Genomic DNA, 26,098 nt, shown 5'->3' with positions numbered 1-26,098 from the left:
CAGCTTTTATCCAAACACTAGAAACGAACACGGTTCTTATCAATACAAATCACTTTCGTGCGTAGTATTCGATTAACTCTCGATGTTCTGATGCCATCGAATTGACGAACGGCGACACAAACTCGGCCCCAAACACGCGCTGCACGGTGCCGAGCGCGTGGAAAGCGCGCTGCCGGACGGCGAGCGTTTTGCTTTCGCACGCCCGTGCAAGCGAGGGAAGAATGATATCCATGTCCTCTGCATCCGTCATCGCGTGATCGATCACCGTCTGCACGCAGTACATCGGCGAGTCCGATGACGCACTCGCACTTACCAAGGGCGATAATGCCGTAAAGGCATCGCCGGCATCGATGCGGGGATTTTGGAAAATCGCATTCAGAGCGCCGAACGCGTGAGCGGCGACGAGCTCATTCCTATCGTCCATCGTTGAGCACATCGCCGGAACGATCAGCTTGAGGTACGTTTTCAACTGCTCGAAATCTTCCATCACCAAAGCCGTGATGTCTCGCAAGGAACGAACGACAACGTCAACGTTTTCATCTCGTAAGCCCTCTAAAGCTTCAACGACACGTTCACCGAACGTTCGATGTTTCGCCGGGGACGCCTCAATTTTCATGGTTTCATACATTCGATTGAGTAATGTGACGTTCTGGTCCGCGTAGTCATCATCCAAGCTATCGCAGCCTGCGTCGTTTGGGGCCTTGAACTTGGGTGTTTTCGCCTTTGGTGGCGGCGGCTGTGCGGCTTCGAGTAGAGGTTGCAGAACTCGCGCCAGTTTAGGAACGCGCCGCTCCAACGCCTCCATGAATCGTACTCTCTTGAACTCTGAACTCCCCATCAGTCGGTTTGTCACGACGCTGTCATCAACGTGCGAGTAAATGGCGGCTAGGTTTGATCCCGCGGCTTTCGCCATAGCTTCGTCAACATCGCACGCCAACTCGAATACTAAATCAATCCATGACTCCAAATCGGGCGATACTTTTGCTGGAGGATACGAGACTTCATTTGCACCACCGCCACGACCGGACAAGACGTAAAGAGCGAACTCAAGCACACCAGTCTTCGCACGTGGCGTCTCTGAGAGACTCAGCGAGCGCAGAAGTGATGGCAGGAGTGCGTCCGGTTTGTGTGCGTCTCCAATAGCCGTGAGCGCCTCCGATGCGAGTGCTCGCGTTGACTCTCTGTAGTCTGTCAAACACTCAAACACGCCAAGGCACAGGTCTGGCATTAACGGCTTGAGCTCATCCGTCGCGACATACACTAGAATGCTCACGGCCTCGAGAGCGGGATCGATAACGAGCGCATTCGTGTCCGATATGTAGCCCAAAATGAGTTCGGCGATGCGGGACGCGTGTAGCGTCACCTGCGCCTCAAATTGCACCGCGCTCGCGCCGTGCGTGCGAACATCCGCATCGTCTAATGCGTCTCGTAGTTTAGAACACGCGTCGGCGCGCGACGCCCTTTCAGCCGCGCGTTCGACTCGCTCGGCAAACATAACCACTTCGGCGATGTCAGGAACTATGGCAGCTGGTTTGGGCGTCGGCTGCGCGCGCGTCGCGGCGTTTCCAGGCCGATCATTAACTATCGACTGCTTCGGCTGCGCCTGCGCTCCGGCAGGCGGCGGTTTCTCTGCCACGACAACCTCAAAGACAATATCATTCTGCGGACGTTTCCCTTGAGGCGGTTTCTGCCAAGGCTTCGGCGCTGCTCCGCCCTTTGAACTCGCACCTCGCGAGCCTCTCGTCTCAGATTCACTCTCCATCGCACCACCGGATAAGGTCCTCGCGACTTTCGAGTGCACCTTTGTCAATAGTACTTCACTCGCCGCTGGTGCAGTAACGGATAAAACTTCAAAACATGCCTTCGAATTCGAGCGAACCATTGCGTCGGCGTCGCTCAGCGTCTTTTGCAGCGCCCCACCGATTGACTCAATTTGTCGCTCGTTGAGACTCCAGCTCTTCAGTATCAGCGTCATATACTCGACGATGTACCGGCGCATCTTCGGCGAGCGCTCGTTCACGACCGTTTCGGCGAGGATGTTCACGATGCGAGGCGCCTCACAGTGAGCAATGACGCCGCGAATGCACGCGTTTCCGCTTTCGGCGATGACGCCGATAGTGACGATGGTCGTCTTCAATAGCGCCCGTAAGAACTGATCGACGTACTTCTCGAACGCAGTCGATGCGTTGCGCGCGAGGACGACGATCAGGTGCGACACCTGCTTCACCACCGCGCTTCTTTTATCGCCGATTTGCGCGTTGAGCATCTCGACTAATTTCCCAAGCGACTCCGTGTACGTTTCCTCGTACACATCGGCGCCTCCGCCGAGGGTGATCGCTTCCAGCCGTACCATGGCCGCAATGCGCTGTAACCAATCCTGACTCGGATTCAAATCTCGCCCGATGCGATCCATCGCCCGCGCGAGCTCTCTTTCGCTCGAAATCTTCTCCGGCGGCGGCGGCACCAAAGCGTCACCCAAAACCGGGGCCGCGACGACGGCGCCGTCCTCACTCGCGCTCGCACTCGTGTTCCCACCACTCGACGCGATGGTGCGAACACCAGTCTCCGTCTCGTTCATTCGTCGCTCCAGTTCCTTGACGTGCTGCGGACGCATGTCGTCCCTCGCCGCTTCGAGCGCCGCGCGCACGACCGATGGAAATCGCTCGTGCACCATCAAGATACCATCCATCGCGCGCTCGCGCACCTCCGCCTCGCGATCGCCCAGCGCGCCCGCGAAGCGATCGAAACACCTCCGCGCTCCGCCTTCGCTCGCGCACGCGCCGCTCAAAATTTCAATCGCCGAAACGCGAAACCTCCAATTGTTGTCCATCCACGCGAACCCCAGACGCTCCTCCGCGTCCTTCTCCGTCATCGCCCGCGCCTCCAAGAACGCGCACATCGTCTTCACACCGTCCGATCGAATCTCTCTCTTCTGACTTCCCAACGCGTTTCGTATCCCGCTCCAACACGCGCTCGCCCCCGCGCCGCAATCCTTTCCATCTCTCATCGCCCCCATCGCGAGCTCTCGCATCGCCACCAGCGCGCTTCGAGCCTTGAACCCATTCGCATCCCTCGACGCCGGTTCCAGCGCGCGCAGCGCCGCGTTCACGTCCACGTCGGACGGAATCATCGTCGACAGCTGTCGTTTGTTTGGACAAATTTCAAATCCCACGCGATCGCCGCCGCGCCACCCGCGTCCGCGTCCGCGCCCCCCCCCCGCGCGCGCGGGACCGACGACGCGCGCGCGCCGGTCCCGCGCGCGCGCGCGGCGGCGACGGGAGGTGGAAGACGAACCGTCGCGCAATGGCGATCGACGATGTCGCGCCCATCGCCCCGCGCGCGCCATCGCGCCCGTCCGCATCGCGCGACGCGCGACGCGGGTGACCCTCGGGCGACGCGGGTGACGCGAAAAATCTCACGCGCGGTCACCCGGTGGTGACGATGTCCGAGAACGAAGAGGCGAGACGACAGACGGATGCGATCTTGACCCAGGCGGCGGAAATCTGCGCGAGATCGGCGCCGCCGGGAACGACGCCGATCGAGCAGCTCCTGGACGCGTTCTTCGGGTTCCTAGACGCGCGGACGGATTTCTTTGATGACGTCGAACGGGCGGGACGGGCGGTGGGCGACGCGCTGGGGCGAACGAGCCGAGGACGCGACGCGCGGGCGGCGATGCGGGCGGCGGAGCGCGAGGCGCGCGAGGCGAGCGAGCGAACGACAAAGGCGGCGCGCGAAGCGGCGCGCGCGCGAGAGGCGCGGGAGAGTGAGAAACAACGCGTCGAGGCGCTGAAACAACGACAGTTGGAGATGGCGATGAAGAAGAGCGAGGGGAAGTTGACGGAGATCGCGGAGGGCGACGCGGCGGCGGCGAACGAGGCGAAGGCGGACGACGACGACGAAGAGGAGGATCCGAACGCGTTGAAGCCGGGAACGATGATGCCGAACAAAGGGAACGGCGGGGACGCGGAAAAATACGTGTGGACGCAGACGTTGGACGACGTGGACGTGCGCGTGGCGGTTCCGCCGGGGACGAAGTCAAAGCAGGTTCGGTGCGACTTCACCATGGATACGTTTTCGTTTCACCTCGTCGACGCGAGCGGAAAGAGAATCGAACCGGCGTTCGAGGGTAAATTCCACGCCCCGATCGCGCCCGATGATTGTTATTGGACCCTCGAGGACAACGCGTACGTCGTGTGCTTTTTGCAAAAGCTCAAGACGTCCGAGTGGTGGCCGTGCGTGCTCGTCGGCGACCCCGAGATCGACACGAGAAGGGCCGAGCCCGAGACGAGCCGTCTCGCCGATCTCGACGGGGACACTCGAGCGACGGTGGAGAAGATGATGTACGACCAGCGTCAGAAGTCGCTGGGTTTGCCCACCGCCGACGAGCAGTCCAAACACGACGCGCTCAAAAACTTCATGGCGGCGCACCCGGAGATGAATTTCGACAACTGCAAGTTTGACGGCGTGGACAATTTCCGACCCAATTGACCGTCACCGAATCACCGCGCACGCGCGAGAGGAATTTTAAACGACGAATTAACTGAACAAAACCGTGTACCATTAACATGTTCGCGCGCGTCGCGCGCGCGCGATCGCGAATCCTCCCGTCTACGCGCCCCGCCTCGCTCACTCCTCCTCCTCCACCCCTCGTAGGTACATGACGTTATTACACCGTATCAACACCTCTCCCAACGCCCCTTGTAACTCGCCATCGATGTACTCTTCCGTGGACGCGAGCTGGAGATTCATGTACGCATCGGTGGAGACGAGAAACCCGCGGTACTCCATCCCCCACTTCAGTCGCACCGCCACGCGCTTGCCCGTGAGCGCGGCGAGGAAGGGCTTGGGGTTAATCGGCGCGCTCATCCGTCGAAGCGCGGACGTCGAGCGTCGATCGACCGCGCGAGGGCGAGCGCGGGGCGATGGGGTCGGCGCGTCGCGACGGCCTCGAAAGGTGGTCGAAAGGCGGGCGAATCACCTTTCGAGTGAAAATCCAAAGGTGATCGCACCGGTGGGAGAGACGAATGGGCGAACGGTCGGCGGCGCGCGCGGCGGAACGTCGGATGGTTTTCGAGCGACGCGACGACGGCGGGGGCGTGTATTCAACGGTGTAAATGGTTCAACTGGCCTAGACGTACGACTTTCTGGACGATCGACCGAGGCCGAAGAAGTCGCAGCGCACGCGGGACAAGGGTTCGCAACAGAGTTTGCCGAGTCGGCTCCGAGTCGTGAACGGGACGTCGTCCAATTCCACGAACGCGCGAACGGTGCGCTGGACTTTACCTAAACCGCACGATGTGAGCAGATCGAGATAGCGCTGGAGATTCACCGATCGTGTGGCGACGACGTGTGGATCCACCGAGAGCGCGGCGTCCGTGCCAATGGCGTCGTCCCGAACGCGGATGATGTTATAGCATCCACCCTTTTTTAACGTTTCGTGAAGCGCCTTGAAGTCAGAGAACCGTTTCTTGACGAGATGCGGTCCCATTTCAGTCTGGACGAGGATGATGTACTCGGTGTGTGGAAGTGGGGCGAGTCCACTGAACGCACGCGGGCTGTCTTCGATGCCTTTCGCCCGGGAAGCGATGATGGAGACGTCGTATGCCCCGGACGCGGACTCCGTCGCGACCTCGTCGTCGGCGAGGAACAACGCAATATTCAAGCTGGCGAGGATCAACGCCGAGCGCGCGCCCATGCGCATATGACCATACCAGTTCGGCTTCTTCGCGAGATCTATGAGAATCGTGCTCTCCACCGGCGCGCTGCTCAGTCTTTGCGTTGGGATGACTCCATTCGCGACGACGAGCGCCATTTTAACCGACTTCTCCGTCGGCACATCCTCGTTCGTATCTCCAATGATAAAGTTCTTCATTCGTTCCTCGACGGTGGCGCCGCGCACATTCATCATCTTCAGTTTGCTCGAAGTGCTCGATTTCACTCGAAGCACCTTCATGAGCTCGTCGAATCGCAAGCTGTCCTTCTGTCCATCCATCCGGTCGTCCATGTGTCTCAACGCCAAATCGAACGCCATGAGCATCTCCCGCGTCTGATACTCCTTATCTACCGCACTATCCACGTCCACAAACTCCTCTAATTCGTACGTCATGCCGACGAGTGTTTCGAGATCCGTTCGAGTGATGCGCTCTTGTCTACCGATTCCCTCGGGTCCGGCGCTCTGCGAAAGCGATCGCACCGTCTTGCGGAAGCTAAACAGGTTGAAGAGTGAGTCAGCAGAGACCTCGCGCTCGCCCAGACGAATACTCAGTGAATCGAAACTAGATTTCGTCGCAGCAGATGTCTCGATCGTTTGCTTAATGAGCTCATCCACTTCGAAGAGTGTCGCCAACTCCGCGTCAAACGTTTCGCACAGCTCACCGATCGGAGCCGCTAACAACTTGTCCTTGAGTGAGAGCAGCAAGATCGTGGTGAAACTAGGAAGCAAGTGACCGCCCTCGAGAATGAGCGCGTCCCACAATCGAAGCGTCGTTTCTGTCGGTAAGACGCCCAGGCCTAACCTCGTGAGTAATCCGGCGGCGAGGATGCTCGGACGACAATCCGCTTCGTTGCACTTCGCCATCAATTCGGGCTCTCGAAACGCGACGTCCAAGTCGACGTACTTCGCTTCGCCGTATATGTGTATTCCCGTTCGCGATATCACGCCAGGCACGATGTCTTCTACGAATCCCACGAGCATCCAAAACGACGCCTCTTCGTCGTGGTTGGTGAGCAGCAACATGACGACAGCCGGGACGACAAAAGCGGCGCAGTACCCGTGCGGGCTCCTCGCCCCGGCCGCGATCAAAATTCGTTTCAAAGATTGTGGCAATCCCTCGATCGAGTCCGCGTCTCTCGAGAAGCCTTCGCTCGCCAACCTCGCGAATGCGTGAGAGCTCGGCGAGCTCGGCGAAGTCTCCGCCGTGTCATCGACTCGCAACTGTGGGTGCGTCGGACACACTGCTCGCACGTCGCCCTCTAGAACATCCATCTCGTGTTCGCTCATCGTCTCCCTACCGAGCTCCACGTACCTCCCGAACGACATGTCGCTCGAGTACTCTCTCACGTGCGCGTTTAACTTTTCCGCCCAAATCTCCGCTCGATGATCCGGATGCACGCCCACCAGGGCCAGCGCCGCGCACGCCTCGCCACCGATCGCGCGTTCATTCACAGACGCCCTCGCGTATGCCTCCACGCGCTCCATCTGCGCGCTCCGCGTCGCCGCTCTGCGCTCGCTTCGTCGTTCGTGCGCCTCGCGCGCCGCCGACGCCACCTCGAACCCCAGTTCGTCCATCAGCGTCTCCGGCGCCGTCGCATCTTCGTCCTCGTCCACCATCGTCGCTCGATCGTGCATCGAGTCGTCGTACGACGGCGGGTAATCCCTCGCTCGACCGAACGGCAGCCCATCATCATCATCCATCGCGCGCCCGTGGGTGTTACAACACCCACTTCAAACCCGTGCGCGCGCGCGCCGTCCTCGGGCGACGCGTCGTCGATCGCGTCGCGCGCGCGCGTCCGTCGATCGCGATCGGTGCGTCGCGACGACTGGATCGACGTCGACGCGCGCGCGCGTCGCGTCGTGCGGCGTCGCGACCGTTCGCGTCGGTTGACAAAACGACGGTGGGCGTTAGAATGCGAAGCGTCTTTTCTCTTCAAGACGCGCGAGAGAGCGCGACGGCGCGCATGGCGACGGGCGACGGCGGCCGACGCGCGGGGCGGTGGAGAAAATCCGTGTTGACGTCGCGCGAGGACGGCGCGAGCGCGGCGGGGGCGATTCGGGCGTCGCGCGAGCGCGTGCGCGAAAGAGCGCGGGCGCGAGCGATGGGCGTGGATGGGTCGTTGAGCGACAGCGTGGACGCGAGAGAAGTGCGGTTTGAACGCGCGTTCGATGACGTCGAGGCGCGATTCGATGGCTTGAAACGACGCTTGGAGTGGCCGCGGTCGCTCGGGCGGGAGGGGATAGCGTTGAACGCGCGGGCGGGGGTACGGGAGATGTTCGCGCGCGCGCGTTTGCATCGCGACAAGACTCGTCAAGTGAGAAGGGCGAAGAATCGCAAGCTGAGTGGAAATGACGCGCAGAGGGCGTTGCGAATGTGGATTCTCGATCATTTCGACGACCCGTTTCCCACGCTCGCGGAGAAGAAACGACTGGCGAAGAAGGTGGGGTTGAAGGTGGCTGCCGTGTCGAACTTTTTCATCAACGCCCGGGTGCGCTTCTGGAAACCTCTCGTACTGCAACTCGCGGCGGAAATCGAGCGAGGCGACTAGTAAAGAAACGAACATATTATCAACAAACACCTCTACAGTAATTTTGTCTACACACGCACACACTCACACACACACACGAACGTACTAGAGGAAGGAAAACGAGCGTTTCGTCACGCGCTCGTCGGTTGCCAGAATTTTTGCAAGAGGACAATCACGACGGACATGTTATCGCATCCGAGACCGGATCCGCGAGTGTCCGGAGCGAGACATGCATCGCAGAGCTCTTCACACACCCGACTTATTTTGAAAGTCTCCGATTTCGCGCCCGCGATGAGTCGTTCTCTGACGAAAGTTACGCATTCCTGAGACGACATGACGTCCCAAATTCCGTCGCAGGCGAGAATCATGAATTCGTCACCCTCTCGTAATTCAAACTCCCTAATCTCCGGGAAGGCGGTCACCGCCTGCTCCTTCTCGGAGAGATCTTTGTTTCTTTTGTACTCAAAGTCTCCCAACGCTCTCGAGAGCGCGAGTGAACCGTTGACTCGCCCTTCGCTCACGAATCCACCGGCATTCATGATGCGCTTACGCTCCTCCTCATTCATCGGCTTGTGGTCGTTGCTCATATCCTCGGCAACCCCGCCCTTTCGCGAGAAAACCGCGCGGGAGTCGCCCGCGTTGGCACAGTACGCGTTGTTGCCGCGAATGCACACGACAACGGACGTCGCACCCGCTTGTGGACCCGACCAACGATCGAGCGCGTCGACGCCGCCATCCTCAGATGAGCTCGGCTGGGGTTCATCGAAATCCGAGTCTTCCAGCTCGAAATCAAACTTAATATCCCTCTCGTCGATGTTCGGGTCCTGTTCCTTCATCTGCTCGATCAGCGCCGCTCGAAGTTTGGCGTTGATCTCCGCCCGTCGATTCCTCTGTTCCTCCGCGTTCGCGCCCGTTCGCACTAAACCTCCCAAGGCGCCGTCCTCCTCTTCCCCGGACCCGCTCCGCAGCGCCCTGAGCTCGCTCGCCGCCTCCTTCGACAACATCCGTCGATCAAGCGCGAGAAAACTCTCCTCCAACGCCCCCTTCAGGGCATCACCATCGCCCTCGAACCCCTCCGTCTCCTTCAAAGACTCGTGCAGGTGCCTCGCCGCGTACAGCGCCACCTCCTTCCCGCCGTGTCCATCGAACACCGCGAAGAACGCCGTTCGCCCATCGAGCTCCGGTATCGTCGCATGCGCGTCCTATCATCGTCGCACACGTCGCGCACCCGTCAGTCACGCGTACGCGCGCGCCCGCGTCCGAGATCATCCGCCCGTCGCGTCCGCCCGTCGCGTCCCGCGCCCGATCTCATCCGCCCGCCGTCCCCCGTGCGCGCGTCCACGCGTCTCGTCCCTTGACGACGCCCTCGACGTCGTCCAACGACGTCTCACGCGCGTCGTCCGAAGCGCGCGCGTCCATCGTCGTCGTCGTCGTCGTCGTCGTCGTCGTCCACGATTTCCTTTGAAACGTGCGTCGCCGCCGTACCTCCATGTTCGTTCGCCATCCCTGCATCGCCGTCGTCCCGTACGCGAACGACGCCGAGGCGCCGTCGGTGGAGTCCTTCTCGGTGACGGGTTGGGAGAGATAGGCCCCCATGCGTGCGCGCGCGCGCGCGAGCGCTCGACGAGGAATGCGGAGACGACGTGGCGTGTGTCCAGTCAGCATGTGGGGCGACCGAACCCTAAAATGGAGCCGGGCGCGCGCGACGGACGCGGGCGCGTCGGACGCGGACGCGTGACGGCTGGGCACGCGTCCGTGGGATGGTTTGAACGCGTCCTGGGATGTGTGAAATACAGTACTTGGTGCGTGTGCGGGCGCGCGGGGGGTCACGGGCGCGGGCGCGCGCCGCCGTGCGGGCGCCTGCGGGCGCTGGAGGCCTCGAACGGGTTCGCGGATGCGTCCACGCGCGATGGCTCGACCCCGTCGTCGTCGCCGGTGTTTGCGTTGTTGCTGTAGTACGGAATGTACGGAAGGTGCGTCTGGCGCTCGTCCTTTGCGTCGTCTGCGCCGTCGACGTCGCGCGCGCTCGCGTCTCGAGGATCGAACTCGGGCTCGAACGAGCGAGAGACCGTTCGCGCTCTTGGATGGGCTAAACCTCGCGCGTACAGGCCCAAAGTGAGACTGGATCGCTCATCGATGATGTCCTTGCGAGTGAGCAACCCGACGACGCGCGGACGCGAGGGCATGACGTACATGTGACGCAGACCCATCGTGCGGAACTGTCTGTATGCCCGACTTAATCGCGCGTCTCCGTGCACGACGAACGGATGTCTCTGCATGAAACTTCGAAGATCGACGGACATGGTTTGGATGTCCTCGTCGGAGACTCTGTGCGCGACCTCTCTCGCGCTCGGCACCTTGAACGGAATCTGTTTCAACTGCTCCAGGAGTTCGTCTCGCTCGCGTTGAGTCGAAAACAGACGTCCATCATCGCTTCGACCGCCCACAGTCGGGACGAATGATATTCTATGAAGCAACATCTTGAGCAACAAGTTGCGCGTGATGGAACCGTGCAGCTCAAACTCTTCGCCCGCGTACGCCGGAGGTTGCTCTGTTACCGGGTACGCTCCGTGACTCGTCGTCGTGAGAACTTGCAATAAATCCGAGATCGGCATCACCGGTTGCAGCGTCACGAGGTCGTCTGCCATCGCTTCATTCACACGAAGCTTATCTGCGGCGGGACCCGCGAGCTCGGGTTCCTCTAAGAATGGCGCGCCTCGGATTTTGATGTGCGTGTCGTAAATCCCGTGCGTGTACTTGTCCCCGACGGCTTTCGCAGTGAAAATCGTCAGCATGAGCGGGATGATCAATTGCATCGACCCAGTGGTTTCCATGACCAAAACTGTGATCGATATGGTCATTCTCGTTGCCCCACCGAGATTCGCCGCCGCGCCTATGATTGCGTACGCGTGCAAGTTGATCCTCACCTCACTTCCTCGATGACTGGCGATGGAGGCCACGATGCGACCAACGAGCTGGCCGAAAGACGCGCCTACGGCGAGCGATGGAACGAAGAGTCCCGTCGGGGCGCCGATGCCGTACGTGATCGTCATCAAGGAAAAGGTGAGCAGGAAGTACCAGATCAGAGCGCTGATGGGGAACGGGTGCTCTCCGTCTACACCAAACTCTCCAACCTCGCCGAGATGCAACAAAAACTTGAACGACGTCGACAGCGGATTGTAGAACAACTGACCGTACACAGAATACTGTCCATCGGGGCAGTAAAGCTGCTTGAAGAAGTCTTTGCGAATCTCGTCGCGAGTCTCCTCTCCGTACTCAAACGTCGTGTTTGAAATCACACCGAGGTCGTCGATGGAACCGGGCATCAGCGGCGTGGGAACGTCCTTGCAAGGCGACACCGACATGAAGAAAAAGAAGAGCGTCGATGTGATTCCGGCGATGGTAATCACTTCCAGTAGACGCTTGCGCTTATCTGTCACAGGGATGTGCAACGCTCGCCACTTCGTGATCCGCACGTTCATCTTCACAAACGCCGCGCCCAGGAGCCCTCCGCATGCGCCAATGAGAATAAAGATGGGAACTTCCCAAAAGTACCACCAATAATTTCTAGAGTAATCCGCCTCGTTATCGGTGTACAGACCGAAATCACGATGAGTGCCGAACCGCGCGCGCGCAAAGTCGTTCGCGTCAAAGTCAAGCTGCTCGAGCCAATGCATCGTGAGCACGCCCGTGCACGTTGCTAAGAACCCTCGCCATAACATGTCAGAGTTATAAAAACTCGCGCCTTCCTCCACGGTGAATAACATCCCACCGATGGGCGCCGCGAACGCCACCGCCACGCCCGTCGCGGTGCCGATGGCGACAAAATCGCGTTTGTTACGATCGTCCCGAAACCAAGCCGGTTTCTTCAGCCTAAAACCGAGCGTATTCGACCCAAACGCGCTCAGCCCGCCTCCGACGAGACCACCGCCGTGCACGAACGGCCCTTCCTTACCTGCTATGAGTCCAGCGCCGATGCTGAATGCGATGCCGCCGAGCTTGGCGACTGCCGTCTTCAACCTTAACAACCCCTTCAGATGCACGCCGTTGAGGTACGTTTTCAACTCAGGAATCCCTGATCCCGCCGCCAAAGGTTCGACGTAACTCACTAACCCCCCCGCGACGGAGGCGAACAGACAACTCACGATAACGTGCAATAACCACGCCACAAACCGCGCGTACCCATCCGTCCCCACCTTGTCCCCGATGACGCCGTACCGGAACAGATTCAGCTTATCCACCAACCCATCGACGACAAAAGCGATGAACCCCATCACCATTCCGATCATCGCGCTCGTCGCCCACTTCCACCAAATCTCTCGTCGATAATCCTCCCGGTCGCGCGCCCGCAAGGCATCCTCCTCCAAGTCATTGTCGATCGGGTCGTAATCGTGCGACTCGAACGCCGCCATCCTCTGTAACCGTAGGTGCGCCGCGTCTGTCTCATTGCCTCCGACGACTTGCCCGACGAGCGCGGGCGCGGAGGGGACGTAATTCGTCGGCTCAGCGTCGCGCGCGTGTAAAGAATCTTGACTGTTTGACGCGCGCGCGAGCATCGTGGCGCTCGTCGCGCGCACCGTCTGCGCGCGCGTCGCACCGCTGGACGATTCATCCATCGCAAGACGCTGGAGCTCAACCCCGTGGTCGTCGTCGGCCATTCCGGGGGCGACGAGCGACGACGTGTGCAGTCACGCGGCGGGCCGCGGAACGTGACATCGAGCCGCTCGATTCGAGCGGGGTGCGACACGAAAGTTGACGGCGTCGTTACATCGCGAACGGTGGCTTTTGGTGACAACATTTTTTTCGTAAGTGCTTGCGTTTCGATGCGCCGGCTCACGCGGCGGTGACGGCGAACGGCTTGGTTTTGACCTTTTCCTTGCGAGAGCACGCGGCTTGGGCCGCGGCGAGGCGGGCGACGAGCACGCGGCTCGGAGAACACGATGCGTAGTCCACGTCCAGGGCGTCGATCGTTCGAAGTGACGCTGGATCACCACCGTGCTCGCCGCAAACGCCGACCTCGATGTCGTTGCGAATGTCTCTCGCGCGATGGATTGCGATATCCATGAGTTCGGCGACGGCGACGGGATCGAGCGTGACGAACGGATCGTCGCGCAAGAGCCCTTTAGCGATGTACGGCTTGATGAAAGCGTCGCTGTCGTCGCGCGAGAACCCGTACGTCATCTGTGTCAGATCATTGGTACCGAACGAGAAGAAAGAGGCGCCGGCGCGCGCGAGGTCGCCGGCGATGAGCGCACAGCGAGGCGTTTCAATCATCGCGCCGATTTCCATACGAATGGGTGGCTGCTGATTCTCCTTCGCCAATTCCTTCATCACGCCCCACACCAAGTCCCGCTGGTTGTGAAACTCATCCACTGTGGAAACGAGCGGTACCATGATCGACGGAGTCACTGGGAAGCCTTCCGAGGTGAGATCGATGGCGGCTTGCGCAAATGCGCGCACTTGCATCTTCGACATGCTCGGTCGGAGAATGCCAAGACGACATCCTCGCAGGCCCAGCATTGGGTTGTGCTCACGCATGTTCTCGGCGATTTCCATGATGTCGTGCGTGGATTTTCCGATGTATCTCGACATTTCTTGCGCGCCTCCCTCGCGAAGTTGCTTTTCGCTCGGCAAGAACTCGTGAAGCGGCGGATCGATCAAGCGCACGGTCACCTTTCGTCCCGCCGCGGCTTTGAGAATACCCCGAAAGTCTTCGTAGTGGTATTTCTCAAGCTTTTCGAGAGCAATCGTGCTAGACGTTTCGTCCTGCGCCATGATGAACTCGCGAATCGCGTGCACTCGATCCGTCGTCGAGAAGAACATGTGCTCAGTTCTGACGAGTCCGATCCCACTCGCGCCGTTGCGAATCGCCGCGTCCGCATCCTCCGGTGTATCGGCGTTGGCTCGGATCTCGATACCTCGTTTTTGATCGACCCATTGCATGAACGTCTTCAGTGGTAAAAACGTCTCGATCGTCGATGGCGCAACAGGGAACGAGGCGTTGAGAACTTCGCCCGTGGTGCCATTGATTGAGATGACATTTCCCGATCGAAACGTTTTATCGCTCGAGCCGAAGCGAATCTCTCGGTCGTTTTTGAAAACGATATCGCCGCATCCACTGACGCACGGCTTCCCCCAGCCACGAGCGACGACCGCGGCGTGTGACGTCATGCCGCCTCGGGCGGTGAGGATGCCTTCGGCGGCAAACATACCACCGATATCATCTGCGCACGTTTCCTCACGCACTAAAATCACGGGCGTGCCCTTGGCTTTCATTTCTTTTGCCTCTTTCGCTGAGAAGCAAATCGCGCCGACTGCTGCTCCGGGCGAAGCCGGTTTGCCTTTCGCGACTATTTTGCCGCTGTACTCGGCCGACGTTTCGTCGATGACAAAGACCGGGTGCAGCACCTGTTCGATTTGCTTCGCGTTCACTTGCATTAACGCTTCGTCTCGAGTGATGATGCCCTCGGCAGCCATTTCAGTCGCGATTCGAACAGCGGCTGTCCCCGTACGCTTGCCGACGCGGCACTGTAAAATGTACAGGTTGCCGTCCTCGATCGTCCACTCGATGTCCATCATGTCCTTGTAATCTTTTTCAAGTTCTTTGCAGACCTCGTTCAGCTCCTCCGCCGCGCTCGCTTGCGTTCCGGCGAGATCGGAGATCATCATTGGTGTTCGCACGCCCGAGACGACATCTTCTCCCTGCGCTTTTTGAAGAAATTCTCCATAGACCTTGTCCGTACCATCGGCAGGATTTCGAGAAAAGCAAACGCCCGAGCCAGAATTGTCGTTGAAGTTCCCAAAGACCATCTGCTGCACGTTCACGGCGGTGCCGAGTAATCCAGAGAGACGATTGATATCGCGATACTCCACCGCGCGAGGATTGTTCCAGGAAGAGAAGACAGCGAGGATGCTCTTGGACAGTTGATTCATCGGATCTTGTTCAAACGTCTTCCCGTGTTTGACGTAGATGTCCTTGTACTCATCGCAGAGCTTTTTCAACGCCTCCGCCGGGAGTTCGCTGTCGAATCGAACTTCGTTTGCCGACCGAGCCTGGCTCAGCGCGACTTCAAAATCCATCTTTGGAATTCCCTCCACGACGTCGCCAAACATCGCGAGCAATCGACGATACGAGTCGTACACCCACCGTTCATCAAACCCGGCCTCGACGCACGCCGCGACGCACGCATCGCTCAAACCGAGGTTCAAGACCGTGTCCATCATTCCCGGCATCGACGCCGCCGCGCCCGAGCGCACCGAAAGTAACAACGGCGCGCGTCCCACGAGAGAGCATCCGGATCGGAACACCGTTCGCTTCGCCGTTCGCTCCAGCGACGACACCGCCTCCAAAACGTCCGGCCACAATTCGCTCTGAACGTACGTCGACCCACGCGCGGCGAACCGTTCGTTACACGCCGCGCTAATCGTGAATCCCGCCGGTACGTTGAGTCCGAGGAGCGCCATCTCCGCCAATCCGCTCCCTTTGCTCCCGAGCAGATCCTTCATCTCTTTCGTCCCGTACGCGCATCCGCGCTCGAAGTGAAAGATCGCCGTCGACGTCCCATCCCCGTCCGCGCTCGCCCCCGCGCACGGCCACCGCGCGCGTCGTCCACGTCGTCGTCCACGTCGCGCCATTCCGGGCGCACGTTCGAGAAAGTCGATTCGTCTCCCACCGCGCCCGCGACCGACGCGCGCGCGCGTCTTCGCGCGTCGCCCGTCGCGCGAACGCGAGAAAAAATTTCCGTCGCCCACGCGCGCGTTCGAAGCGCTCGTCGAGATCGCGCGCGCGCGCATGCGCGTCGTTGTGCGGGTCGAGGACGCGCGCGAGCCGATATCGACCTCGAGCGATGATGCGAAAACGACCCAAACGACGTCGCGCGGGAACGATGACGACGCGCGAGGCGACGGCCACGGCGACGTCGTACGCGCCGTCGTTCGAGGACATCGATGGCTACGTCACGAGCGCGCTGGACGCCATAGACGGCGCGGCGGCGACGTTGTTTTCGAGCGATGAGCACGCGGCGATCGATGATCCAACGACGACGAAAACGACGCGAACCGCCGCGAAGTGGGCGGACGTTCGGTGGGACGCGTGCGCGACGAACGTGAAAGACGTGCTCGAAGTCATCGAGGCGTCGCGGGAGACTGAGAAGGAGAAACGACGGGTGTTGAAGCGAATCTTAGGCGACTCGAGCGGCGACGCCAAGGCGACGACGATGGCGCTCACGGAGGAGATTAAGCGCCTGAATGAGTCGAGAGAGGAAGTATTCGGAAAGGTTTTAGATGGCTTGATGACGACGATTGAGGGCGTTTTCGCGTTGCCGGACCCGACGGAGGCTCTGCAGGCGAGCGCGCGTTGGAGACGCGAACGGGACGCGATGGCGGTGGAGCGAGACGCCGCGATGAAGAGAGCCGAGGCGGTGGCGGGCACGGGTGCGAACGCGTCGGAACTTCGAGAAAAGCTCGCCGAGGAGACGCGAAGCGTAATCCGGGTGATGGAGGCGAAGAAGCGAGCGGCGGAGACGAGTGCGGATACGGCTCGCGCGGACGCAGCCAAGGCGAGCCAAAAGCTCGAGGAACTGCACAAGTTGTACGATGAATCGCAGAGTAAGCTCTTTGAACTCGAGGAACGCGTGGAATCCGATGCCGCACGGCAAAAGGCGGAGCGCGAGGAGCTGAGGGCTCTAGGCGAGGAGCTGCGTGAGCGCGAGAGCGCGCTCAATCAAGCGGCGCAGGAACATCGACGAAATGAAATCGCTACGGCAATTCGCTCAGATAACGACGATGCGGCGCTTCGCGAAAAACTCGCGGTAAAAGAACGAATGGTTTCACAGCTCGCATCTTCGCTCGAAGCCGCGGAGGCATCGGCGAAGGCGGCAAGGGCGGAGCGTGACGACGAAAAGGCAAAGCTCGAATTGCAGATCTTGCAACTAAGAGACGAGTTAGCCAAGTCCATCAACGCGAGACCGGTTGTGGACGTGTCTGCGCACGAGGCAGAGATCGCGCAGTTAAAATCAAGGGTAAAGATGCTTCAGGAGATCGCGGGTGTCAGCGCGAATGATGATGGCGACACGGAAGAGACCTCAACGAGCGCCGCGGCGATGGAATCGTTGCGAGAGCGCAACAAGAAGGCTTCGGCTGAGCTCGTCATCGCGCGAAGGGAGCGAGAGGAAGCGATCACCAAGGCGGAGATTGCCCAGAGTGCGCAGGCCGTAGTCGAGCGAAAATATGCCGAAGCGGCAGCGATGGTGACGACGCTCGAGCAGGATCTGAGTATAAAGTTGGCAAAAATCGTCGAGGATAGAATCAACGCGAGTTCTGCCGGCGCCGACGCGAAAGATTCCGACCTCTTGGCTATTCTCACGTCCCAGCGTGATCGATTCAAACGACGAGTGGGCGAGCTCGACGAACGCGTCGCGAGGTTGGAGCAGGAGAAAGTCGTCGCGGAGGACGCGCTGAAGAAGAAGGAGAACGACTCCATCGCTCTCTTCGAGAAACTTCAATACGTGCAGAACTACTATGCAAAGAACGCGTCGGCAACGGGGAGAACAACGATTCTACGCGTTGACGACGCCGGGGTGCCTGTGGCACCGACCGCGGCGCAGAACCAAAGTGCGAAGAACGCGCGTTACTCGTGCGGCGCCGTGTCGGTGAACATCGAGAGCGAGAAATCTGCCGCCGCCATAGAGGGCATACGACGTCGCGCCGCGAGGTACGGCTGTTTCGCCGGCGCCGGCGCGGGTGATGAGATTCCGGGCGGAGACGAGGCAGGTCTCGTGTCGCGTTACCGACGCAAGTACCTCGCTCGACTCAACCCGTTCGCCGCGTTTCGACGAGACGCGCAGGACGAATCCGTCGGCGCCCTCCCTCTTCACGACCGCGTCGGTCTCACGGGTGGGAAACTGCTCATGACCTCGCGCGCCACGCGCGCGACGTTCTCCCTGTACATCATCTTCCTCCATCTCTATCTATTCACCAGGGCGTTCGCGTCTTCGTAGAGAGACAAAGTCCAAGTCCAAGTTCGGTCGCTCGTTGTAACAACCGCATTACTCGTCATGCGCGTCTCGACAGCCGCCGTCGTCCGTCTGCCCCCCTCGACGTCCAGGCGCGTCCGCGCGCGCGCCGAGCTGAATGAATCCGACCGCACGCGACGAACGAACCGTTGGATCGACGACATCATCATAGGTTGGTCTCTGTGTCCGTTCGCGAAACCTCTGAGGAAGACCACGCAGAGCCTCACCGTGCTCGTCACGAACGCGCGAGCGTTGGAGAAGACGTGCGAAAGCGAAGCCTCGCGACTGATGCGCGCTCCGACGTCGTCACCGCACACGACGCTGCTCGTGCTGGAGGAAGATGTGTCGTGGGAGGAATTCATGGACGGACCGGCGGCTGCGTGCGCGCGCGCGTGCGAGCGAGCGACGGGTGACGAAGTGACCGTCGTGCCGTTTCATCCGGAAGCGACGTTCGACGGGGAGAGCGCGTGTGGGAATTTTACGTCGAGAAGTCCGCACGCGACGGTGCATCTTTTACGGAAGGTTGACATCGAGCGAGCGGAGAATGCGTGGTACGTGGACGAGGAGCGAGAGGACATTCGGTTGAGGAACGTCGAGTACTTGAACGCGCTGGGAGTGGATGAGCTTCGTCGCGCGTTCGGGGAGATCGCGCGGGGATGAGGGGTATTTCGTTCGTCTAGTTGGCTATCGTGAATTCAACACACTGTACTATTGTTCGCTATTGTTGTGAATGACGCCGAGCGACTCGAGCGCCGTCTTTGCGGTGGAATTTATGACGTGAAATCGCGCCGGCCCGAGGTGCACACCACCGTACCACCGCGTAACAACGACCACGACGTCTCGGGCGTCCGCGAGGACGAGTAAGCGCAACAAACGCCCGCCCGCGGCGCTCTCTCCGTCGTCGTCCGAGTCCTGATAAAATTCCTCCGAACGTCCCTCCTCTCGCCGCGATATCCTATACGCCAAGATGTTATGTGTCGCCTCCCGAATTTTCTTATTCTGCAGCAGAACGCGCATCACTATCTCCACGTCTTCCACCGATCGCACGTCCGAGCACACGTGCGCCTGAAAAACGCTCTTCTTCACCGTAACCGGTTCGTGCGACGTCAGCCGCGCGCGCACGCTCAAAACGCTCGAATCCTCCGTTTCCACCGCCAGCTCCTCACGCGCACCCACATCCTCGCTCTCGTTTTTCTCGATCCGTACGCCCACGGTCTCGTCGTCCAATCGCTCCAAAGTCTCTCTCGCCCGTTCGAACCAGGCGTACGCGCAACACTCCCGCAACTCCCGCTCCCACAACTCAAACTGCGTCCCATCCGCCTCACCTTGCAACGAACGCTCGATCTCCATCGCGCGTGCGTCTCTTCCACGCGTGAACGTCACCCTCGCCCGCTCGGGAGGTCGCGCGCTCGGATACCCGACCGGTAACGTCAACGCGCACGCCGCCGCGCGAGACGCCGTCTCAATCATCATTGAAATCTCAACCTCTCCGCGCGCGCGCACCGTGACTCGCACGTCGTCCTCGCCGTATATCGCTCTGAGCGCATCCGCCTCGTCCACGCGTCGTCGTTCGTCGTCGTCGTCGTCGTCGGCGGCGGCGTCATCGAGCATGGCGTTCGCGTCAGAGACTGACGCATCATGTTCGTCTCTTCCGTCTCCCATGCGCGCGCGCTCGCCCCGGGGCGACGCGCGCGGACGCGTGGGGTCACCTCCGTCGTCGCTCGCGCCTCGTGCGGCGTCGAGCGCGCGCGCGGCGAACGAACGATGCGAATGATGATGATTTCCATCGGGATCGCCGGACTCGTGCAAGCCTCGCCGCTCGCGATCGCTCACGCGAAACCGGCGAGCGGTGAGGGCATCGAGTGCACGATGATGACCCCGTGCACGCCGCCGCCGCCGGACGGGAAGGCGCGGTACGAGTTGCCGGGAACGACGTACGACCCGGCGAAGGAGGCGGAGCTGCGGTTCATCGAAAAGATGAACGGAGGCGGCGCGAGCGCGAAAAGCGCCGAGCAAGGTCGAGCTGAGGCGTTCTTGGAGCGTCGATGATCGTGATCGTCGACGAAATTTTGAAACAGTAGGAGCTATCGCGAAGATAATGTCGTGTTTGATGAACCGCGGCGCGCGCCGCGTTGGTCGTCCGCGTCCCGAACGCGTCGCTGCGTACACGTCCGCCGCGTCACTTCGAGGCACGCGATCGGTCTGAACGCCTCGTTCGTTTCGAAAACGCGTTTTCGTGTCTAAGCGTTCTCGAATCGCTCGTAAACGCGCACGAAGTCGCGGTCATCGCGTCAACTGTCATTCCCGCTCGCGCGGCGTTCAGTCAATGTCCATCCAAGTTCAAGACTTCCCGGACGGCGTACGAGAGATTACGATCGCGAACGCGACTCGAGGGAACGCGCTGACGATGACTATGCTTGTGGAGCTCGCGAGCGCGTTCCGGAGCGCGTCGTCGAGCGCAAAGTGCGTCGTGCTCAAGGGATGTCCAAAGAGTAAGAGCTTTTGCACGGGCATTGAGCTCGCGAGCGCGGAGGAGGTTTTCTCTGCGCCGGAGCGAGGTGACGGCGGTGATTCATCGGATCCTGTGAGTGCGATGGAGGCGTGCGCGGTACCTATCGTCGGCGTAGCGCATGGGGCGTGTGTGAACGCGGGATTTGAGATTTTGTTAGCTTGCGACGTGTTGATTTGCTCGAGCGACGCAAAGTTTGTGGACACGCATGCGAAGATCGGAATCATTCCGAGCTGGGGATTGAGCGTGAAGTTGAGCAGGGTCATCGGATCTAACGCGGCAAAGGCGTGCTCGGTTTTCGGAGAGGTTATCGACGCCCAAAGGGCGCTCACGCTCGGGTTGGCGCATCGCGTGACGTCAACGCCAAAGCAGGCGAAAGAAGCCGCGTGCGAGCTTGCGAGGCGAACGCTCGTATTTCCTCCGGGGGGAGCGAGCGCAGTGAAGAATGCGATTGATGATGGTTTGCTGATACGAGATGTGCGCGCGGAGGAGCGACGGAGAGCGTTTGCGCAGTATGCGCAGGTCGCTCGGGAGCGACTCAAGGCGTTCACGGCAAGACGCTCCAAATTGTAAGTCAAATCAATCCGTCTGTACCGATACCGGTACTGGTGGTGAATACAACATCTGTAATGTACACGCGACTAGTCGTCCCAATCGCTTTCACCGTCCTCACTCCCTTGGTCGGTCTGACCCTTCGACTTGCTAAAGGCGTCAAAGCCGAGCACATTATCGGCGCGTTTCGTTGGAGTGGTAATTTTCTCCCGAATGTCGTGGTCGCCCGAAGCCACAATCGCCGCTCTTCGGCGCCCTATGCTGTTCGCCAACTCTTCCATCATCGACATCTGTCGCGGTGGCGCAGCCTGGGCGTTCGTGGGCTCGCTCGCGCGTGACGGGGCTTCACGGGTGCTCGATGGTTTCAACATCGGTTTCGAGCGAATGGCATCCATGAGGGCGCCTCGCAAGTCATCCTCGCGATTGCTGGCCGGTTGAGTCGGCGCCGACGCCGCGACTTCGCCCGCATCAATCGCGCCAGTATTTCTCTTGCGGAGCCGGGACTTGTTGTTCGGGTTTCGAATAGCCGCCATGAGAGCGCTCCTTCCCGAGTCGTTGACGTTTGCGCCAGTCGGGAGTTGCTGGGGAGGACCCGCGGAAGGCGCGTCCCCGGGCGGCGGGGGCGGTGGTGGCGGCGGTGACGACAGTGGCAGTGGCGGTGGAGGAGGAGGAGGAGGAGGAGGAGGAGGAAGCGCAGACGCGCTCGGGCGCCCGGTGGGCTGCGTGATGATGACGTCTGGAAGCGGCGTCGCCGTCGACGACGGCGCGATGGATTCCACATTTTTCGTCACCCCCGACCAACTTATATCCGCCACGTTCCGCAGTGCGCTCAGGTTCGTCGGGAAGTTTACCTCCGGCATGGCGCTCATCGTTGGTCTGAATCCAAACTGCGTCGCGCTCACGGAATCGTACAGCCCGTCCGTCATAGATTTCGGTGCCTCGGCTAAATTTTTCCAATCGTCCTCGTACTCATCAGTCGCCTTCTCCACGTCGCCGCTCGCGCCCGCATCCTCTCCCTCACCCTCATCCCCGTGCACGAGATTATCCATCAAATCGTACTCCACGTACGGATTCACGCTCGAGTTAAACATCAACGCCTCATTCAGGCTCTCTAAACACTCCGGCAGCGTTCCTAATCCGTCTCGTCCGCTCGCGTACGTCCCGCTCGCGAGCGCGAGCTTCCGCTCCCGCTCCCAGTGCGCCTTTCCCACGCGCTCCCTGTGCACCACCTGCCGTTCGATCAGCATCATCTCACGCTCGCTCTTCCGCTCGATCGCCTCCACGTCATCCTTTAATAACTCCAAATGCGCCGTCAGACGCGTCGTCGCCCGCGCATTCGCCATGCAACCGACCGCGCGCGCCTCCGCGTCCTCCGGGTACTTCCCACTGTGCGTCACCGCTTGCGCCCGTCGCGACGCGCGCACCGCTTCGACGCGACGTTCGAGCGTCTGCGTGCGACGCCGCAGGCGATCCACGCGCGCGACGTGCGCGTCGACGCGGGATTCAATCGATGCGTTCACTTTGAGCGTGATCGCATCCAACGCGTGGGCGAGCTCGATCGCTCTCACGCGCGTCTCGTCCGGGTCCAGACCGGGGGTGATGAGCTGGACGTCGCATATTCTATCGAGCATGGAGTCACGCGAGCGCGTCGCGAGCTGAGGACGCGGACGCGCGCGCGGATTCGGTTCGGACTACATTCTATTACATTGGCGAGCGCGATCAATCCCTCGCGCGCTCGGGGTCGTACGGGGACCAGACGATGGCGTCTGGATCACACGGAACGCCCCCGGATCCGGCGGCTTTGAAATGTTTTTCGATGAGCTCCGGGGACGCGCAGATGACGTACGCGCCTTTTGTGTAGGCGAGCAAGCCGAGGTGTTGGAGGGTGGAGATGATATCCTCCGTCTTGATCATCGTCATCTCGCTCAGGTCTTTGATGGAGACGAACTGTTTACTCTCGTCCTGTAAAATTTTTAAGAGCTCTCGGGTCCAGTATCCGCGATAGGACACCAAACCGAGGTCGCTGAGCGGACGTTCCGGGGTGCCAACCTTGCCCTCGATTTTGGACAACTCGTACGAAAAGGAAATCAGAAGCTTACCGTATCCCTTGCGCTGATACGGCGGCAGAGTCAAGATGCACGCCAAGTTGTATCCCTCCTCTGAACATTTCTCCTTGGAGAAGTACCCGACGATGTGATACCCTCTTTCGTCGCACTCCATCAAGACGTAAAACAAAAAGAGGTCGACGTCGTAGTACAGCGTCTTGTGATCTAAAAACAGCTTGGCCAGGTAGCACAGGTTCTGGCAAAACAGCCTGTGCTTCTTTCCGTCGATCTCGAAAAAGCTCAGGTTGCCCTTGCGGTAGATCTCATCCCCGGGCGGGTGTCTCAGCTCGTTCTTCTTCAGGTGTCGCTGCAGCTGTTCCTTGCGCTTGAAAAACTGCAAGGTGTACTCGCAAAAGTAGAGCTTTTGACAGTCGTTATACTCGGGAGGAAACGGGGAGAAGTACCACGTGTCCATCTCGTGCCTGCCCAACTCAATCTGTAAAATGTTCCGCACCTTTGTGAACTCCTCGTGTTCCCGCAGCGCGTGCGCGTCGAACTCGGCGTGCTCCGCGTCCGGTTCGTTCGCCTTTTCCTTCTTCTTCCCGTCCTCCGTCTTCTCCGGCGGTTCCACCGTGGCGAGATCCATCTCCCCGAGCGTCACCCACGAGTCCATCCGTCGATTAAACCGTTCGTAGTGGACGTAATATTCGTATTCCTCCTCCCCTTTCCCTTCACCGCGTCTGCGTTCGATCACGCGCGCGAGGTACTTTTCGCCCGCCTTGCCCCGCCACGCGCAGTGCACCTTGGTGCCGATCTCCAACGGGAGCTCCACCCCGGGCGGGACGTCGACGTGGACCCGGGCGGGTCGTCGCCGCGTCGTCTCTGCGTCGTCCTCCGTCTTCTACGAGCGCGTACGCGCGGGCGCGGGGTCAGTCGCGGGCGTCGGGTCGGGATCGATTGGGAACGCATCCACGCGCGCGCGCCGCGGCGCCCGACGCGCGGTCGTCGACGCGGGTGGGAGGTCCGCGCGTCGTTCGCGGCGTCGAGAGCGATGGGTGAAGACGCGGGCGTACCGTTCGTTTGGTCATGACGCGCGGCGGCTGAGAGTGGGGGTGGGTGAGGCGAAAGGGTGGAGGACGTAACAAGAGGGTGTTCTACGCGTCGACGCGCTCAAAGGCGAGCGAGTGGCTAGACTTTGTCCTTCGGAGCTCTCTTGAACATGGCTCGTTTTCCTTGCTTACCTATGTTCCTGTGAGACTCGATCAAGTCTTTCAGGTTCTTCGACGCGACGAAGGTACCTTCGTCGTCGTAGAGGCCTTCTTCTTCTTCGTCGTCGTCGTCGTCCTGCGCCATCTTTGTTTGCGTCTTCCGCGCGCGCTCCGCCAGGGCAGTCAAGAGTAAGAAATCGGCCTCGTCGAAAGGGGTGTCCGTGATCCCGTTTACGGTGGCAAATGTGCGCTTGAGAAACTCCTCGTTGGTCGGAATGTCCAGTATCTCCATTTTTTGCAGCAACAGCCCCTCCGTGATCGCGCCCTGGAATCCCGAGTCTAAAAGCGTGTAGACATCTCCCGTGTTCTTCACCGCTTCGTGCGAAAGTTGAAAATAATGCGCGATTTTATCTATGCGTTGCTGTATCTCCAGCTTTTTCGCGACCGTTTCGCTCGCAGACTGCATGCTTGTCACGATGATACCGACAAACGCGGAGACGAGCACCATGCCTGAGACGAGGATGTACGAGAAGAAGAATATCACAGCGAAAACTCTTTGCCTTTGCGGGTTGGGACAAATCGTGGAGGAAATATTTTGCGACCACTCCATACCGATGACCGAGGAGTAATATCGCGCATCATCCACGTCACCGTACAAATTTATGTCGCAGCCGTTGTAGTTGATGTCGAACACGGGGCGCCAGTCCTCGAGGAAGGAAACCGTGAAAAGAGTGACGACTCCGCTCGAGAGTTTTCCGAAGTGGAACGGATCGTTCCTTCTGAATACTTGCACAGCCGCGACTGCGTATACGAAGAACATGATAATCATGAACAATGCAACGTATATGATCGAGTTGACGCCTGCGATGAGCGACAGAATGACGATCTGAAGCGGTTTTATCATGCGCACCAGGCGCATGATTCTCATGAGTCGACAGAGTCGAACCGCTACAGCAGCGCCAGGAGATGAGCTCGGAATGAAACCGATGACAACAACCGCCAAGTCGAATAAGTTCCACCACTTTTCCGCGCCGAAAAAAAATGAAAGTTCCCTGTCGAGAAACGAGAAGAATTTGATCCCGAGTTCAATCGAGAACACGATCATGAAAGCCAACTCAGAGTCTTTTTCCCACCCACTCGTTTTCGTGGACGAAGCGCTCGCGGTCACACCAGCAATAATACCTGCGGCAAGGATGACGAGCATGACTGCCCACTCAAAGACGGGATTCTGAATGACCCTTCGCAAGAACATCTGGAACTTTTTCCACGGCGCCATGGGCGGTAGTGGTCTCTTTTCGCCTTCTTTCTTCACCCCTGAGAGCAAATTCAAGTGGTAGATGAGCTGTTCGTATAAATTTTCGCCGATGTGCAATACGAGCAAATCAGGCTCTTTCCACATGCCGTCCACTTTTGCGGCAACTTTCTTCAGGACGTTCTTACTCTTTGACTTCTTTAACTGTTCAGTTGCCTCCTCCATCTTATTCGTGATCACCCCGATGAACAAGCTGGTCATGATATTACCGAGAATGA

At 59.8% G+C, this 26,098-nt stretch overlaps 16 protein-coding genes across 16 annotated transcripts; 6 read left to right on the top strand and 10 right to left on the bottom strand.

The window, feature by feature from the left end:
* Positions 1 to 49: 49 nt before the first annotated feature.
* On the bottom strand, positions 50 to 3,346 carry OT_ostta09g03830 (Armadillo-type fold; the record flags this gene model as incomplete). Its single annotated transcript, XM_022983429.1, has 1 exon — positions 50 to 3,346. One exon carries the CDS (start codon positions 3,344 to 3,346, stop codon positions 50 to 52), a length of 3,297 nt encoding a protein of 1,098 aa, XP_022839694.1.
* Positions 3,347 to 3,441: 95 nt separating this feature from the next.
* OT_ostta09g03820 (HSP20-like chaperone) lies at positions 3,442 to 4,488 on the top strand (the record flags this gene model as incomplete). The annotated part of the gene is made up of 1 exon (XM_003081325.1): positions 3,442 to 4,488. The coding sequence occupies one exon, from the start codon at positions 3,442 to 3,444 to the stop codon at positions 4,486 to 4,488; it is 1,047 nt and encodes a 348-aa protein (XP_003081373.1).
* A 138-nt stretch (positions 4,489 to 4,626) lies between these two features.
* On the bottom strand, positions 4,627 to 4,866 carry OT_ostta09g03810 (Ribonucleoprotein LSM domain,eukaryotic/archaea-type; the record flags this gene model as incomplete). The annotated part of the gene is made up of 1 exon (XM_022983428.1): positions 4,627 to 4,866. The coding sequence occupies one exon, from the start codon at positions 4,864 to 4,866 to the stop codon at positions 4,627 to 4,629; it is 240 nt and encodes a 79-aa protein (XP_022839693.1).
* Positions 4,867 to 5,128: 262 nt separating this feature from the next.
* On the bottom strand, positions 5,129 to 7,414 carry OT_ostta09g03800 (Rab-GTPase-TBC domain; the record flags this gene model as incomplete). The annotated part of the gene is made up of 1 exon (XM_003081324.2): positions 5,129 to 7,414. The coding sequence occupies one exon, from the start codon at positions 7,412 to 7,414 to the stop codon at positions 5,129 to 5,131; it is 2,286 nt and encodes a 761-aa protein (XP_003081372.2).
* A 263-nt stretch (positions 7,415 to 7,677) lies between these two features.
* OT_ostta09g03790 (Homeobox KN domain) lies at positions 7,678 to 8,262 on the top strand (the record flags this gene model as incomplete). The annotated part of the gene is made up of 1 exon (XM_003081323.2): positions 7,678 to 8,262. One exon carries the CDS (start codon positions 7,678 to 7,680, stop codon positions 8,260 to 8,262), a length of 585 nt encoding a protein of 194 aa, XP_003081371.2.
* Positions 8,263 to 8,372: 110 nt separating this feature from the next.
* On the bottom strand, positions 8,373 to 9,837 carry OT_ostta09g03780 (Protein phosphatase 2C; the record flags this gene model as incomplete). The annotated part of the gene is made up of 2 exons (XM_022983427.1): positions 8,373 to 9,443; positions 9,727 to 9,837. 2 exons carry the CDS (start codon positions 9,835 to 9,837, stop codon positions 8,373 to 8,375), a joined length of 1,182 nt encoding a protein of 393 aa, XP_022839692.1.
* A 230-nt stretch (positions 9,838 to 10,067) lies between these two features.
* On the bottom strand, positions 10,068 to 12,857 carry OT_ostta09g03770 (Chloride channel, voltage gated; the record flags this gene model as incomplete). Its single annotated transcript, XM_003081321.2, has 1 exon — positions 10,068 to 12,857. One exon carries the CDS (start codon positions 12,855 to 12,857, stop codon positions 10,068 to 10,070), a length of 2,790 nt encoding a protein of 929 aa, XP_003081369.2.
* A 217-nt stretch (positions 12,858 to 13,074) lies between these two features.
* On the bottom strand, positions 13,075 to 16,035 carry OT_ostta09g03765 (PEP-utilising enzyme, conserved site; the record flags this gene model as incomplete). Its single annotated transcript, XM_003081320.2, has 1 exon — positions 13,075 to 16,035. The coding sequence occupies one exon, from the start codon at positions 16,033 to 16,035 to the stop codon at positions 13,075 to 13,077; it is 2,961 nt and encodes a 986-aa protein (XP_003081368.2).
* Positions 16,036 to 16,127: 92 nt separating this feature from the next.
* Positions 16,128 to 18,239, top strand: OT_ostta09g03760 (CASP, C-terminal; the record flags this gene model as incomplete). The annotated part of the gene is made up of 1 exon (XM_003081319.1): positions 16,128 to 18,239. One exon carries the CDS (start codon positions 16,128 to 16,130, stop codon positions 18,237 to 18,239), a length of 2,112 nt encoding a protein of 703 aa, XP_003081367.1.
* A 57-nt stretch (positions 18,240 to 18,296) lies between these two features.
* Positions 18,297 to 18,914, top strand: OT_ostta09g03750 (Protein of unknown function DUF1415; the record flags this gene model as incomplete). The annotated part of the gene is made up of 1 exon (XM_003081318.1): positions 18,297 to 18,914. One exon carries the CDS (start codon positions 18,297 to 18,299, stop codon positions 18,912 to 18,914), a length of 618 nt encoding a protein of 205 aa, XP_003081366.1.
* A 48-nt stretch (positions 18,915 to 18,962) lies between these two features.
* Positions 18,963 to 19,604, bottom strand: OT_ostta09g03740 (Impact family; the record flags this gene model as incomplete). Its single annotated transcript, XM_022983426.1, has 1 exon — positions 18,963 to 19,604. The coding sequence occupies one exon, from the start codon at positions 19,602 to 19,604 to the stop codon at positions 18,963 to 18,965; it is 642 nt and encodes a 213-aa protein (XP_022839691.1).
* Positions 19,605 to 20,018: 414 nt separating this feature from the next.
* OT_ostta09g03730 (unnamed product) lies at positions 20,019 to 20,303 on the top strand (the record flags this gene model as incomplete). The annotated part of the gene is made up of 1 exon (XM_022983425.1): positions 20,019 to 20,303. One exon carries the CDS (start codon positions 20,019 to 20,021, stop codon positions 20,301 to 20,303), a length of 285 nt encoding a protein of 94 aa, XP_022839690.1.
* A 277-nt stretch (positions 20,304 to 20,580) lies between these two features.
* On the top strand, positions 20,581 to 21,336 carry OT_ostta09g03720 (Crotonase superfamily; the record flags this gene model as incomplete). The annotated part of the gene is made up of 1 exon (XM_003081316.1): positions 20,581 to 21,336. One exon carries the CDS (start codon positions 20,581 to 20,583, stop codon positions 21,334 to 21,336), a length of 756 nt encoding a protein of 251 aa, XP_003081364.1.
* Positions 21,337 to 21,404: 68 nt separating this feature from the next.
* Positions 21,405 to 22,946, bottom strand: OT_ostta09g03710 (WASH1; the record flags this gene model as incomplete). The annotated part of the gene is made up of 1 exon (XM_022983424.1): positions 21,405 to 22,946. One exon carries the CDS (start codon positions 22,944 to 22,946, stop codon positions 21,405 to 21,407), a length of 1,542 nt encoding a protein of 513 aa, XP_022839689.1.
* Positions 22,947 to 23,034: 88 nt separating this feature from the next.
* On the bottom strand, positions 23,035 to 24,448 carry OT_ostta09g03705 (MOZ/SAS-like protein; the record flags this gene model as incomplete). Its single annotated transcript, XM_003081314.1, has 2 exons — positions 23,035 to 24,261; positions 24,434 to 24,448. The coding sequence occupies 2 exons, from the start codon at positions 24,446 to 24,448 to the stop codon at positions 23,035 to 23,037; spliced, it is 1,242 nt and encodes a 413-aa protein (XP_003081362.1).
* A 100-nt stretch (positions 24,449 to 24,548) lies between these two features.
* OT_ostta09g03700 (Voltage-dependent channel, four helix bundle domain) lies at positions 24,549 to 26,045 on the bottom strand (the record flags this gene model as incomplete). The annotated part of the gene is made up of 1 exon (XM_003081313.2): positions 24,549 to 26,045. The coding sequence occupies one exon, from the start codon at positions 26,043 to 26,045 to the stop codon at positions 24,549 to 24,551; it is 1,497 nt and encodes a 498-aa protein (XP_003081361.2).
* Positions 26,046 to 26,098: the final 53 nt, after the last annotated feature.

Source organism: Ostreococcus tauri, assembly GCF_000214015.3.
Source record: "Ostreococcus tauri WGS project CAID00000000 data, contig chromosome 09, whole genome shotgun sequence".
NCBI lineage: Eukaryota > Viridiplantae > Chlorophyta > Mamiellophyceae > Mamiellales > Bathycoccaceae > Ostreococcus > Ostreococcus tauri.
The sequence above is the reverse complement of the archived record's forward strand: the minus strand, read 5'-3'. Positions and strand labels throughout refer to the sequence as shown.